Source organism: Chelonia mydas, chromosome 11 (assembly GCF_015237465.2).
Source record: "Chelonia mydas isolate rCheMyd1 chromosome 11, rCheMyd1.pri.v2, whole genome shotgun sequence".
In the NCBI taxonomy this organism is placed as follows: domain Eukaryota; kingdom Metazoa; phylum Chordata; order Testudines; family Cheloniidae; genus Chelonia; species Chelonia mydas.
This window is the reverse complement of record NC_051251.2, coordinates 32132181-32147801: the sequence shown is the minus strand read 5'-3', so window position 1 is coordinate 32147801 and position 15621 is coordinate 32132181. Positions and strand designations below refer to the sequence as shown.

Genomic DNA, 15621 nt, shown 5'->3' with positions numbered 1-15621 from the left:
TCTTAATTTTATAACACATTGGCTGGAGAATAGTTGGTTGGATGAGTTTAGGAAAACTTCAGTGTAGTCTCTTCAGTAGCTTTAGGTACTTGACTTCTAGATTTAGGAAATCCCTGTTAAGATTAGAGCGAGAATCCAGATGTAATGGGGTTTTTTGGTGCTCTCAATACCCAAACCCTGTTTACAGACTCATCAGGAAATATCTGTATAATGTTTAGTTGAGATTTTTCATTTACAGACATCCTTGGACCCTCGTCTTATCAAATAAGGGAAATTTTGGAGTTCATTATCATTGCTTAGGCAGCTAAATGAAACTTCATGAATGCAATCTATAAATCTGTTGATGTTCCCCTTTCAGCATAGGCTTGCTGGACACTTCTTGTTTTCTCAACCTGCTGTGGCTCCTTTTTAAAAGGCCTTTGCATATCTGTCCTCCCCTATTCAGACGTGGGCTGTTTTTTTACATCCTGTTTATCATCCTTGAAAGATTGTGGTTCTCCCCATGGTCTTTTCAGTTTAGCTTTCAATCTTGCAGTAAGATTGATATTTAAAAGGCAGTAAGATGCAGGCATTTTCATCTCATTGTCCCTTTCACTTTGCATGAAGATGATGTGGTCCTCTGAATGAATCCCTTTGTCTAGTTGTGGAATTTCACTGTAATTAATCTACTAAATTGTTAGTCTGTTTTCTAGACCTCCGGCATCCTGGTATTAAGACTAAACTAGGGCTTTCGGAGTCTTTAATCAAGAAAGGATCTGTTAGAATTAGACGGTAGAGATGGAAAAGACCTATTCAATCATTCAGTCCTTTTCCTTCCAGTTCCTGTCTATATTTAGATATTTTTATAGTGTCTGTTAATACAAAATGTAGTGTTTTGTCCAGACTAGTTTTAAAATTGCAGTGATGAGGCCGTCACCTCTTTTAGCACATTTTTCCAATGCCTCATATATCTTGCTGTCAGGAAGCTTTCAGCTTTTTAGCCTACCATGTTCATTTTCTTAGTTTCATCCCATTATTCTTATATATGTATGTATGTATGTATTTTCCTTTCCTCCATATTGTTTATACCATTCATGTATTTGTAGACTTCCTTTGTGTTCTCCCTTAGTTGTCTTTGCCACACTATACATATTTAACTCTTCTAATCTTTCTGCATAAAGCAATCAATTCCTTGTCTACTGACCTTTAAATAAAAATCTTTATCTTCCACAATATTCAATGTCTTTCCAGTAGTATTGGTCAGAAACAAATGCAGTATTCCAGGTGTGGTTGTACCAAAGCCATTTAGAGGAAGACCATTACTTCACCAGCCTTTTAATCTTTTTGAACATGTAGTCTGAAATTGTATTTTTTTACCCATTATATATATATCTTCAATCTCTTTGGTCATTCGATTACAGATCTAAAAGTCACAATATTATAACAAACAATCTTCAAAAACAGACTTCAACGAGAGACTGCTGAATTGGAATTCATTTGCAAACTGGATACAATTAACTTAGGCTTGAATAAAGACTGGGAGTGGATGGGTCATTACACAAAGTAAAACTATTTCCCCACGTTTATTCCCCCCCACCCCCGCTGTTCCTCAGACATTCTTGTCAGCTGCTGGAAATGGCCCATCTTGATTATCGCTACAAAAGGTCCATCTCTCCCCCCCCGCTTCCTCCCCCCCGCTGGTAATAGGTCACCTTACCTGATCACTCTCGTTACAGTGTGTATGGTAACACCCATTGTTTCATGTTTTCTGTGTATATAAATCTCCCCACTGTATTTTCCACTGAATGCATCTGATGAAGTGAGCTGTAGCTCACGAAAGCTTATGCTCGAATAAATTTGTTCGTCTCTAAGGTGCCACAAGTACCCCTTTTCTTTTTTCTTAGAACTTTAAAGAATTCCAGTGGGCTTTTGAATTAAGACTGTAGCCAAGATTTGTCCAAAGAGACTAGTGATATTTTTTTGCCTCAACTTTTATGTGCTCAACTTTAAGATGCCATAAAGTGGCCTGGTTTTTAGAGCATGGTTGTTCAATATCTTCTGGAAATCAGGTGCCTTTATAGTGTTCTAAATTGAGGACCCAGAATTCCTAGTCACTTCTGAAAATATTGGCCTATGAATTATACAGTCTACGACCTTTAGAGATCAAAAAGAATTAAGTGATCTACCTGTTCTCTGTTTGTCATATTAAATGCAGCGATTGTATTTTGATACTGTTTAGTGTGTCAGACCTTCATGGGTTTTCTGTTGACAAATAATACAAACTTCTGTGTAATCTGGTTATGTTTTGTTACATACTTGGATTCTCTCTATTGTAGGCAAGTGGTCAAACCCTAAAAATAAAAAAACTTCAAATCAAAGGGAAGAAAAGTAATGAACAAAAGAGAGGCAGGAAATTGTCTTTAACAGGAGATACGGAGGATGAAGATTCTGCAACTACAAGCAGCTCTTTAAAAAGAGGAAAAACAGACCCCAAAAAAAGAAAAATAGATGAAAATATTTCTAACCAATTAAAACAAGAAAGTTTCACTCCTACAAAGAAACCTAAAAGAGATGAATCCAAGGACCTGGCTATATGCAGGTACTGTCTGCCTGTCTTTTGTGAGACATTTGTTTGAAGCCAAATAGTACCTGCTGCTCCGTTACTGTGCTTGTAGTAGAGAGAGCACAGAGACCTATTCCCTGTGGTGCCTCACACAGGAGGCAGTAATAATTAGATTACAGCCAGTTGGGACTGCAAGTGTGTGTGGTGGGAGTACCCAGCTAAAGTTACCTGTTGTAACACTTGTATCCTCATGAGAGTGTAGCAAGGTGGGGTGTAGCTATGAAATCCTACCCCCTTTTCTCCTGCGTGCTAAAAAGAGCTGGCAGGGGGACACTGAGGAGAGAAGTGTTGACTACAACTTTCTAAAGGTGTAGGAAATCCAGATGCCCAGCACATGCCAAAGAAGCATTCTGCCCCACAAACGGCCCCACCATTCCTGTGGTGCACCTTTTCCCCTTGCTGGTTGGCTCTCACTGGCAAGTGGCATAATTAAGCCTTTAAACTGTTTTAGAAAGTTAGTAGCACTTGTTTGATTTGCATAGACGTAAATGAGCTATGTTAAAGATCACCCTGTGGAAAATTTACATGGATACATTGTATTCTGTTTGAAAAAATAATTTGAATTTCTTCCTGGAGAACTAGCTTTAATGCAGGGGTTCTCAAACTGGGGATCGGGACCCCTCAGCGGGTTGTGAGGTTATTATATGGGGCGTCGCAAACTGTCAGCCTCCACCCCAAACCCCGCTTTGCCTCCAGCATTTATAATGGTGTTAAATATATAAACAAGTATTTTTAATTTATAAGGGGGGGTCACACTCAGAGGCTTGCTATGTGAAAGGGGTCACCAATACAATAGTTTGAGAACCACTGCTTCAAAGAGATATAAATGATAAACTGAGCATTAATGAGAAATGTTACTTATTGAGTGTGTTATGCACTATACATGACAATATTATGCTCTCCCTAGTAAAGTTAGAGTGACAACATGTTATGAATGTACATGACAGTGAAAATCCTGTGCAAATGAGCCAACAGCTGAAGGTATTGATTTAAAACCTTGTTTTATTCAGCATGATCCTGTCTGAACTGGAAACTCATGAAGATGCATGGCCTTTTCTACTTCCTGTAAACTTGAAACTTGTTCCTGGTTATAAGAAGGTTATTAAAAAACCTATGGACTTTTCCACCATCAGAGAGAAGCTAAGCAGTGGACAGTAAGTAAACATATTGTACATTACATTTGTGAATGTTCAGCAAAAAAATTAAAATGACACAATCAACTTGAAATCTAGTAATTTTAAAAACAAGGAATTAAAAGTAATTTCAGATGCTGTTTGTGCCCTGGAGTTCCCCTGCTAATTTTTATGGTTCTTCACAATTTCATGTTTTATAAATATTTCTCTCTTCCCTGTTCCTATGTGAAATACCCTTTCAAACATCATGGGAAGCTGAGAAACAAACTTCACAGAGAAAACAGTAAAACTGACTGTTCACAAAGTGCTCTAAATGCACAAAATAACCCTGAAAAATCAATGATTTATTTATTTCAGTTGTAGTAGTCTTTTGAGTTACTTCTGTGTTTGTTTTTGCTTTTGTTTTTTAATTTCAAGACAGGAATGTGATTTTTAAGTAGACATCTTTTTAAGTATTACTGTACATTGGTTATAATTAATTCCAAAGCTACGTACTAGAGGAAAGCATGAAACATTACAACAAATAGTGGTTAATTGTTTCATAGTCCTTTTGTTAGAGAAATTTAAAATAAATAACGGGAACAATTATTTACCCCTTCCGCTGATCCTTTTTCAGTTCACATGGAAAGATCTCAGCTGTCATTTCTCTCCACTTTGCACTGCTGCAATCTTAAGAACCAACACTGAAGCAACTTTCAGCCAAGGAGGAAGAGATGGGCTCACTTCAGAGTCCATTAGCTCCATTCAGAACAGGCTGTGGAGGGTTTGCTAGGGCAATGCAAGGCACTCTCCCACATTTAGCTGAATTTGATCCTATGACAGATTTAAACACACACACACACACACTCTCTTATTAAAATGTACAACTATAAGCCTTTCTTTTCAGCCATTCCTCTGAATAATCAATGACTACTATAGGTAATACTTTATAGTAGTACTATAGGTCTGGCATGCTGTAGAGTCACTGGGCCAGAATAGGCAATGCAAAGAATACCAAAGAAACAGAAAATTGGATTCTGCCTGTTAGTGCTACTACACTTGCCACCCAATAGATTATGATGGAAATATAGCCTGAAATTCCCACGGATGTCATGGAGTCCTCACTGCAACCAACACAAATTCAGAAGTAAAATGTTTTGCTTTTACTATACTGTAGGTATTTGTGAAGTTAAATAAAATATTAAGAAAATACTATTATGCATAGGTGATCACAGATGACCACAGACGACAGGAAAGCACACTGATTTACAGAATCAGGCCCTTAAGAATATAATTTATGTGTTGACAAACTAATTTTCATCCACAAAATGCTAAAGTAATATTATGTACCTGTTTTTCCACTGCCTTGCACCTTATGTAGTCATTTACACTAGTGCAAAGTAATTGTAAAATGCACCCAACAACATGAGTGTAGAATTCTGAGTAGGTAACCTCTTGTGCCCATTTTGCGCTGGTGTAAATATCAGAGTACAAGGCAGTGGCAAGTGACAGCCCTTAAGGCCTGGTCTACACACTAAGTGTACCAGTTTAGCTAAAGGTGTTATATTTAAACTGCTTTAGGCCTGGTCTTCACTTAAAAATTAGATCAACTTAGCTACGTTGCTCAGGGTGTGAAAATGTTCACGTCCAAAATGCTGTAGTTAAGTCAACCTAACACACAGTGTAGATGCTGCTAAATTGATAGAAGAATTCTTCTATCATCAGCCTCGCTAACACCTCTCCAAAAGGTGGATTCACTACATCGATGGAAAAACCCCTTCCATCGATGTAGGAAGCATCTACACCATTGTGCTACAGTGGCACAGCTATGGCGCTGCAGCTGTATCAGCTGTAGTTTAGACATGCCAATAGTTAAACTATTGCAGCTTTTCTGTGTTGAGATTATAATGTTGGTTTAAACCCTGGTTTATATTGGTTTAACTTGCAACTATAATTTCCATGTGCAAGCTGATAAATGGATACAATCCAGGTTTTAACCAGTATGAGTGGCCACACAGGGTGAGCACTAGTTTAAATTGTTTTTTAAAGCTATTTAAGTGAAACTGGTGCAAATTCTGTTTAGGCAATCCATAAATATTCAACTTAAACCCACAGAAGTAAGGGAATCTTCATTCTTAACTCATTCTCACACTTAAGACTTGAAGCACAGATGGTGCCTGACTCTGGATTCCTTACTTAGAGAAAACTCCTGTTAAAACCAGTGGAAGATTTACTTGAATGAGGATTACATACTTGGCCCATGGATTGAGGATTATACATTGTATTTGTGCAAGATTTTTCCATACCTCGGCACAAGTCATGTTATGGATTTAGTTTCATATTTGCCTGATTCCTTTCTCTTTTTTAAAAAACTGGTTTAATATTGAAAACAGTGCTTTGAAGTAATGAGGTGATGGTTAGACAACTCAGAAGAGTTGACTTCAGCATCTCATATATCCAAACCAGTACCAAAAATGAAGTACAGCATTAAATAAGTCTTTTAAAAGTCATATAAAAGTAGGTCACGGGATTTTTACAAATATATCCAAATAATTCAATAAGCCTTATTGACTCTGAAATCAGTTTTCTCTCTATCTAGTTATTTTATATTTGCCCATTGCTGTGGTATCTGAGTGTCAGTTGTTGTTGTGCTATTCCATACTATGAGCCACTAAGAAGTATATACAAATGTGCTTATTAAAAAAGGTTAATGCAATGTATGCATCACCTTTTCAAACATCAATACCTTATGCAATCAAATGTACATAATATCAAGAAGGCTTAAATCAGATTATGGACTGAGAAAATAGCAGAATATACTTTTTTCAATGTAGTACATTGATATCCCCCCCCCCAAAAAATCCCCTTTTGAATGGTAGAATTCTCCTTTGTTTACGGGATCACTCACTGTCAATGCATCAGTACCCTCCATGTGATAAGGATCTAGGACTAAATTTCAAATAGTGGGCCAAATCATAAAGTGGAAGTACAGTCTAGCTCATAGGAAAAATGTGCTCCAGTGGCATAAGGCTGAGGAACAAAATCTTCAGCATCCATGTTACAAGCTAGAATATCTGCAAGTGGCCCATTAGTAGCTACTTGATCTGGAAGGGGGCTAGTGATTTATGGAGGTCTGGGCCTGTACCACTGAAAGTTAATTGGAGCTTTGTCACTGACTTTTCTGGTGCAGGATTGTCCCCTGCTAGTGAGGTCAGATCCACAGGATATACAAATACAGAGGTGCAGAGACGCTTGGGCACTTTCCTTATTGCTTGGGGTTACCAGTACAGTGGAAAAGCAACATTCTTGTTCAAGTAGTGTCACTGTGGGTGCCCCACAGTGGGTGCCCCACTGTGTTTGCATCCCTGAGCTGCTGATAGCAGCATCCGCTACGCCTGCACATGCACTGTCTCTCCTTGTGCTGCGCAACAAGGCTAATCAGTATGCGCAGACTAACCCCCTCAGTTCCTTCTCAACTGCCCCTGGTTAGAGACAGAGCTATTTGCAGTTCATTAGGAACATTACTTTCTATTTCCATTTATATAGTTAGTCTGTCTCTTAGTGTAGTTGTAGTTTTTTCTAGACCCCATTTTTCTCTTAAAGTAAAATAAAAAATTAAAATTAAAAATACTTTAACACCCCTCCTTCCCACGTGCTTTTCTTCCTTCTTGCGGACCTTTCCCTTATGGGGTATGCCTGGTTCACCGGGCTTCAAGAAGTGCCTTACTTGCAAGAAGGCAATCCCTATTGCAGACAAACATTCCCAGTGCATTCGCTGCCTTGGGGAAGGCTACATCCACCAGACATGTGCTCTCTGCCAGCAGCTCAGGCCATTTTCACATAAGGATAGAGCGCTCCGACAGAAGATTATCTTCATGGAGGCAGCTCTCAGATCCTCTCAGGATCTGCACCACAAGTCACCTGGCAGACGTGAGTCTTCCCCACAGCCCTCTACATCTAAAGGCTGTGGGTCGAAGAAGCAAGCTGGTGACCCTTCCCACACGTCATTAAAGAAGAAGGCAGGAAGCCGCCATAGTGAGCCCCGAGATAGCTGTAACCAATCCTCATCACACTCGGTATCTTTGGTTCGGTCAGCACTGAGACCTTCCCAGTCTGGTACCCACGGATCGCAGAAACAACAGCAGCTAGTACCATTGACATGCCCATGGACCTGATGGGTACAGTCATCAGCACTGAGGGACAGGACTAAGCACTGCGCTGAAAAGGCACTCCTGATACATGAGTCTGTATCAGAACCATCATCAACATCTCATCTGGCACTGGAGTGACCAGTACGGACAAGATCCCCGTCTCTCCCAGTACCGCCATTGGTACCGGTGGAATTCCACCACTCCAGAGACCTCCACGTATTGGACGTACCAGAGTCCCTACTTCTCAGTATCGGGAGGCTCAGTGTGGAGATCCGCCTAGCATGGGAATCATCTCCGCTGCCATGCCATGCTCTCCCGCTCTTTAGTGAAGGGTAAGACAGTGAGCCAGAGGAGGCGTCGTCACAGTACTCCTCTCAGGCTCTGTATGGTGCCCAACATCAGCAGGGCTCCAGAGTATACCCTCAGATGGCTCCACCTCCGCCATCTTGGAATGGCCATCCATGGGAACCACCACTGGTTTCTATGCCACCACCACCCCAGTGGCCATAATAGGACCCTTGGGCGGCATATCACCAGCATGCCTCTCAAGCTTCGAGCCTCACCCGAGAATCCTCGAGGCACATCCCCTTGGCCGCAACATCCGCAGCTTCGGCACCTCCAAAAGACAACATGGAGGCGGTGCCGAGGAAGAAATGTCCCCACAGGCCATATCCTCTTCCTCACTGTGTGAATCTGTCATGCCTTCCCCACCATCTCTGGCTGATGACTTTTGTCTCTTCCAGGGTTTGGCAAAGACCGTTGCAAACACTCTCCAAATACCACTGGAAGAAGTCAAGGACACCCACCATGATCTCCTTGACATTCTCTATTCATCCTCTTCTTCAAAGATCACCCTTCCTATTAATGAGGCCATCTTGGACCTGGCAAGGACCATCTGGCAAACCCCAGCATTGGTAGCACCTACCTGCAAGCAGGCAAACAAAAAATATGTCTCAGCTAAGGAATCTGAATTCCTCTTCTCCCACCCTCCACCCAACTTCATTGTGGTGGACCCTGTCAAATCCCGTGGCAGTCAATGCCTGTGGCTGCCAATGCCAGATGAGGTCCACTCCCTACGATAGGGACTGGAAGCACCTGGACCTTTTTGGAAGAAAAGCATAATCCTTGGCCACGCTTTGATTCTGTATAGCCAACTACCAAGCCCTCATGGTGAAATATGATTATATAAATTATTCAAAACTGAATGATTTTATTGAACAGCTGCCAGAGTCACACTGTGACCAATTTCAGGCCATTATCCAGGAGGGCCAGTTAGTGGCAAAGACGACACTGCAATCGTCCCTTGATGCAGCCGACACAGTGGCTATGTCCATCTCCGCAGTGGTGGTGATGCGATGAGCGTCATGGCTCCATCTGTCGGGCTTCTCAAAGGAGGTACAGTCAACTGTTGAAGATCTTCCTTTTGAGGGCACAAAGCTCTTCAAAGAAAATACTGATGGCCTCCCTTCATACCTTGAAGGACTCTAGGACCACTCTCTGTTTGCTGGGCATCTACACACCAGGACAAAAACGGAGATTTAGTCCCCAGTCCTTGTATAGACTATGCACATTCCAATATCCAGCTCAAAGCCTGTACGAACTTCAGAGAAAGGAAAGTTAATTTTCTAGGCATAAACCATTTGGGTCACAATCTTCCTTGTCCCAGCTGTCTACATCCAAACACCAATTTTGACAGGCCAGTTGCAGCGTCGATAGACCACGCCCCCCCAACTACTATGTCTGACCAATGCTTTTACACCCATTGGGCCACCAGTTAGCATCATTTCGTAGTGCCTGGGAACACATAATATTGGACCAATGGGTCTTAGAGATCGTTCCCACTGGGTACTCCATCCATTTTACCTCCCTACCCCCTCCACAACACCCTTCCCCATCCGTATTCGGGGACCCTTCTCACGAGAGTTTACTACTACAAGAGATAGATTGCCTCCTCCGGTTACGAGCCATAGAACAGGTACCTCAACATCTTCAAGGCAAAGGGTTCTACTCTCGGTATCTCCTAATACCCAAGAGGAGGGGAGGCCGGAAACCCATAGTAGACCTCAGAGCTCTCAACAAGTTTGTCAAAGCTCAAAAATTCAAGATGGTTGCTCTAGCAACAGTCATTCCAGTGTCAGAACAGGGAGACTGGTTTTCGGCCGTCGATCTTCTGGACGCCTACTTTCATATCTCACAGACGATTTCTCAAATTCACTCTAGGACAAAACCACTACCAGTACACAGTGCTCCCCTTTGTACTATCATCAGCCCTGAGAGTATTTTCCAAGGTTCTACTACTCTCAGTAGTAGTCATGCACTTACGCTCCCAAGGGATCATGATTTACCCGTATCTGGATGATTGTCTCCTCAGAGCCCCATCTCTCCTAGAGATTCTCACCAAAACTACAGTATGCCTGTTTACAGAATTGGTTCTACAGATCAACGCCCAGAAGTCAACCCTTATTCCAGTACTGTGCCTGGAATTCATAGGCACAGACCTTGACTCGCTACAGGCCAGAGCTCTGCTACCTCAACACAGATTTCTCTCCTTGGTCACACTCATAGAGGCCGTACAAAGAAGCCCACTAAGATCAACCAGACACTGCCTCCAGCTCTTGGGGCATATGGCAGCGAGCACAGCGGTGATACCATATGCCAGGCTTCACATGCGATGGCTTCAGATGGGGTTCAGCTCAGTTTACAGACCACAGGGACAGGTTAGAGAAACCCGTCACTACCCTCCAGGATCAGAAACTCCTTAAACTGGTGGAAAGGCCCAGCCAACCTTTGCAGAGGGATTCCCTTCTCGCAGCCTCACCCTTCAGTTCTTCCCACCACTGATGTATTGCTCATAGGATGGGGTGCACATCTAAATGACCTCACCACATAAGGCATATGGTCACCCACGGAGATCTCCCTTCACATCAATCTCCTCGAGGTCAGAGAGGTTGGGAACGCCGGCACACACTTCCTGCTGTTGATCAAAGGATCACACACAAGAATTCTAACGGAGAACATAGCTGCATATACTACATAAATCGACAAGGGGGAACCAAGTCACCCTCCCTTTGTATAAAAGCAATGAGACTATGGAACTGGTTTATCTCCCATGATGTCACACTGTCAGCAGCCTACCTTCCGGGCACACAGAATTCCATAGTGGACAGCCTGTCACAAATTCCCACATGACCATGAGTGGAGCTAGACCTAGTCGTACTTCACAATCTATTCAGGTGATGGGTGACGCTGACCACAGACTTGTTCACCACTTACCTGAATAATGTCCACACTACTGCTCCAGAGTGGGAATAGGAAAACACACCGTGGGCGATGCTCTCCTCTTCCCCTGGACATCCTTTACACCTTTCCTCCTTTTCCCCTACTATTGAAGGTCCTGCTGAAAAAAAAAAGAGACAGCACACATGTCATTCTGATCGCTCCTACTTGACTGAGACAGACCTGGTACCCTTACCTGTCATAGCTCGCAATGTGCCTGCTGATCTCTCTCCCAGTCACTCCGAACCTTCTCTCCCAGGACAGAGGATGTAATCTGCATCCCAACTTTGGGGTTCTCCACTTCAAGGCATGGCTCCTTCTTAGTTCAAACACCTAGAAAGCTCCTGTTCAAAAGAGGTGCAAGAGGTATTATTACACAGTAGAAAGTCCTCGACACAACATACCTACCTGCAAAAATGGTCCAGGTTTTGGATTTGGTGCGCTTCCCAACAAATCTCCCCGACATCCTTGACTCTTCCATGTACCTTAGATTATGCACTAAAAAAAATTGGGGCTATCTCTGAGTTCTCTGAGTCCACCTAGTGGTTATAACAGCCTTCCATCAACCAGTAGAGGAATACTTGGTGCTGTCACACCCGACTACTAAAAGGTTCCTCTAGGGTATAATAAACCTCTTCCCACCACCTCAACTTCCTACTTCCACATGGAACCTAAACCTGGTACTGAAAGGACTGACTAGGCCTCGCTTCAAACCCATGGCCACCTGTTTGCTAATGTACCTCTCAATGAAAATGGCCTTCCTGGTAGCGATCACCTCTGCTAGGAGAATAGGAGAAATAGTGGCTCTGATGGCACATCCCCCATACACAGTATTCTTTTGAGACGAGCTTACTCTCAGGGCACATCTGAAATTCATTCCCAAAGTAACCTCCCTATTTGACATGAACCAATTACACCTCTACCCCGCTATAACGTGACCCGATAGAACACGAATTTGGATATAATGCGGTAAAGCAGTGCTCCATGGGGGAAGCTGCGCACTCCGGTGGATCAAAGCAAGTTCGATATAACACGGTTTCACCTATAACGCAATAAGATTTTTTGGCTCCCAAGGACCGCGTTATATCAGGGTAGAGGTGTAATTCATCTTCCAACCTTCTACCCCAAGCGTCACCGAGACAACAGGGAGGTTGTATTACATACACCAGATATCAGGAGAGCCCTAGCCTTCTATCTGGACAGTACGAAGGTTTTCAGGAAGTCCCCTTGGCTTTTCCTGTCCATTGTGGAATGAGCCAAGGGCTCAGCAATATCAGCCCAAAGAGCTCCAAGTGAGCTCAAACTGTATCAGACACCATTACCAAGTTTGCACTATGACCCCTTCAGATACTATTCATATATTCTCCACAAGGTCGAACTCCTTATCCGTTGTCTTTTTCAAGAATGTCCCCATCTCAAAGATCTGTAGAGTGGCGACATGGGTGTCAGTCCACATCTTCGCAGAACATTATGCAATCACTGGGGACTCCGCCTTTGATGCCATCTTCAACTCCACAATGCTGTCATCTATAATTGACTTGACTCCAAAGTCCCAGCTCTCCAGAAGAGATACTGCTCAGGAGTTGCCTACAGTGGAGCACCCATAGGGACACTACTTGAAGAAGTTGTTACTCACCTTGTGCAGTAATGATGGTTCTTTGATATTTGTGTCCCTATGGGTGCTCCACAACCTGCCATCCTCCCCTCTACTTTGGAATTCTTGTCAATGACTCTGCGGTAGAGAAGGAACTGAGGGGGGTTAGCTCCCGCACGCTGACTAGCTTAGTGGCACATCACAAGGAGAGACAGTGCATGTGCAGGCCTAACGGACACTGTAACTGAAGTTTTCCGATCAGCAGCGAAGGGACGCAGACACGTCTACAGTGGAGCTACCTATAGAAAGACACATCTTGAAGAACCATTGTTACTGCACAAAGTGAGTAACTTCTTTCCGTTGCTTAGTCTAGCTCAGGATTTGGCACACTGTGAGATCAGTAAGTGTAAGACAAGACTAGCATATGATAATTTATAATATTGCATTTACATTTTTGTTTATTAACATCCAATCCATTTTACTGAAGGCATCCAGATGTATAGTTGGGACATTGTTTTTTCTCTCTCCCTCACCCCTTCTCATTCTCACACTCACAGAAATATAAAGCAATGCTGTTGTAACCCTCCAGTTACTCAATGGGACAATCTCTTACATTACATGAGGTATGTCTACACAGCAAAGAAAAACCCATGGCTGGCCCCTGTCAGCCAACTCAGGCTCGCAGGGTTTGGGCTGTGTGGGGCTGTTTCATTGCTGTGTAGACTTCCAGGCTTGGGCTGGAGCCCGAACTCTGGTACCCTTCCATCCTGCAGCTCGAGGCCCAGGAGCCCCAATTGGCTGGCATAGGCTAGCTGCAGGTTTTTCTTTGATATGTAGACATACCCATATGGGTCTGTATGCTGTACAGATTGCTATCACAAGAAAAGTAAACGGAACTCTTTAGTCCATTTAAAACAGTCAGTGATGCAGCCAAATAAGGGAGAAGTAAAATGGGAATAATTCCTTATTATTTTAACCAGAAAACTATTGAGGGAAGAGCGTTGGTTGAAAATTGGTGTTGGTTCTATTATAGACGTGGGATTCTCCCTTCTAGACTACTTTCTGCAAACATCAAAACAAAAATAGAAAATTATCATCTTTGCTCTAAAGACTATTTTCCTGGAATTAGTTAATATTAAAACTAGAAATGTCAATTATAACTGAGATGTACAGTATATACTGAATATTTCACGGTCACCTGTACATTAATTTGTATTTTTACATTCCCTTCTGATGTATGTAGGTTGTTGTTGTTTTTTTCCCCCAGGATTCTCAGTGTTCCAAAAAAAAACCTTACCCTCTCTGTTCTTTCAGGTACCCTAATCCTGAAGCATTTTCTCTAGACATCAGGCTTGTTTTTGACAACTGTGAAACCTTTAATGAAGATGATTCTGACATAGGCAGGGCTGGCCACAACATGAGGAAATATTTTGAAAAGAAATGGACAGAGATTTTCAAAGTGAGCTGAATTTATCAGAACTCAGTTTTTTTTTCCTTAAACAAGGACAAATGAGACCAGCAATGTGAACTGTATTTACATAAAAAGTGCAAGGCACACACATAACTAATGACTGTTTTTTTTTTCCTTAAAGAGAAGTATCGCAGAAGAGTGATACTAATTCTAAAGGCTTCACTCCTACAGCAACCATGGCCCTTGGTTATTGGTTTGTGTGTTTTATCAAACTAATTTAGGTAGAACAGGGAAGCACACCCAAAGAATTTCAAAGAAAGGGGTGTTATAGTGCAATAGCAATTTAAAATATATCAAAACGCACTGAATATTCAACCACCAGAGCTCTACTTGGGGAAATGGTTCTCTTTTCCCTTTCAATAAATATCTATTTTTCATTTTTTTACTTTGTAGGTTATTTTTTAGTGAATGTATTTAATTTTATGAATTATTTATGATTAAACAGCATCCAGAATCTTCGTTTTCTGTGAAAAGGAAGAATTAGAAAAATTGCTTTAAATCTTGAAAATACAACAAGGAATGTTTTAAAATATAAAACAAAGCCAAGTAAAACTGTTTACACGGATGTGCTATAAAAGCACTAAAAGTTAAAACTTTACTGTAGAGTTACAAGTACATTTATATATATATGTTGCTGCATCACTTGTGTAGTAAAATTGTATTTGAAGACAGTGAAGAAAATTTGAGACATATGTATATACTGTTCATTATTGTTTATATTATGTCTTGTTTTAAATATGTATGATGTGTACATATTATTTGCAGACATTATTGTTTATGCCTTAGAAGGACTGTAGCATTTTATTTTAGTCTGAAGGTAATTATAGCTATACGGCTTGTACAGTAATTATCCTCTACCAACACTGTGGTCTCCTTAATCTTGGTAGTGCCTGCCTTTAAAACAGGGTGTAGGGGATATTAGTTTTCCATTTTTCTATTTTGTTATATAATTTCAAGCCACCAGGGCCTCAGATTTAAGTATAATCATTTGTATCCATGTGAAATAAAATTGTGACAATTTCTTACGCACACAGTATTTTTTCATAGAAACATTTCCCTCCATTTGCCTTGCCACAGAAATAACAAAAGACATTTGTAACCACTGTGTTTTATCTACTGTGTGTTGTGGTGGCCTGTTGGAGGCAGATAGATCAGAATTTTTTTTTTTTTTGTACGTATGTAAGAGTACTTGAAGCTTTATTTAAAACAAAAACGTTGTGGAAAAGGTAGCATTCTTTTTTCTTTTCTTTTTTTATAGGAGTGTTATTTTTCACTAGTATGTGTGGCACGGATACAATAAAAGACTGTTTTGCAAACCAGTTTTTCTTGGTTATTTAGTACTCGAGATATATGTATAAAAGAAATATTGAAAAATGGGGATAATAATCTTACCCATCTACCTCTTAGGAGTATTA

General features: G+C 41.5%; 1 protein-coding gene across 38 annotated transcripts in view; it reads left to right on the top strand.

Annotated features, from left to right (window-relative positions):
- BAZ2B (bromodomain adjacent to zinc finger domain 2B) overlaps positions 1 to 15525 on the top strand; it is a 277531-nt gene extending 262006 nt beyond the window's left edge. For all 38 annotated transcript variants that reach the window (XM_037913210.2, XM_043524903.1, XM_043524922.1 and 35 more), the window contains 3 exons: positions 2316 to 2578; positions 3613 to 3756; positions 14050 to 15525. In XM_037913210.2, the coding sequence (XP_037769138.1) occupies positions 2316 to 2578; positions 3613 to 3756; positions 14050 to 14203 (561 nt within the window). In that variant the 3' untranslated portion in view covers positions 14204 to 15525. The remainder of the gene's footprint in view (positions 1 to 2315; positions 2579 to 3612; positions 3757 to 14049) is intronic.
- Positions 15526 to 15621: the final 96 nt, after the last annotated feature.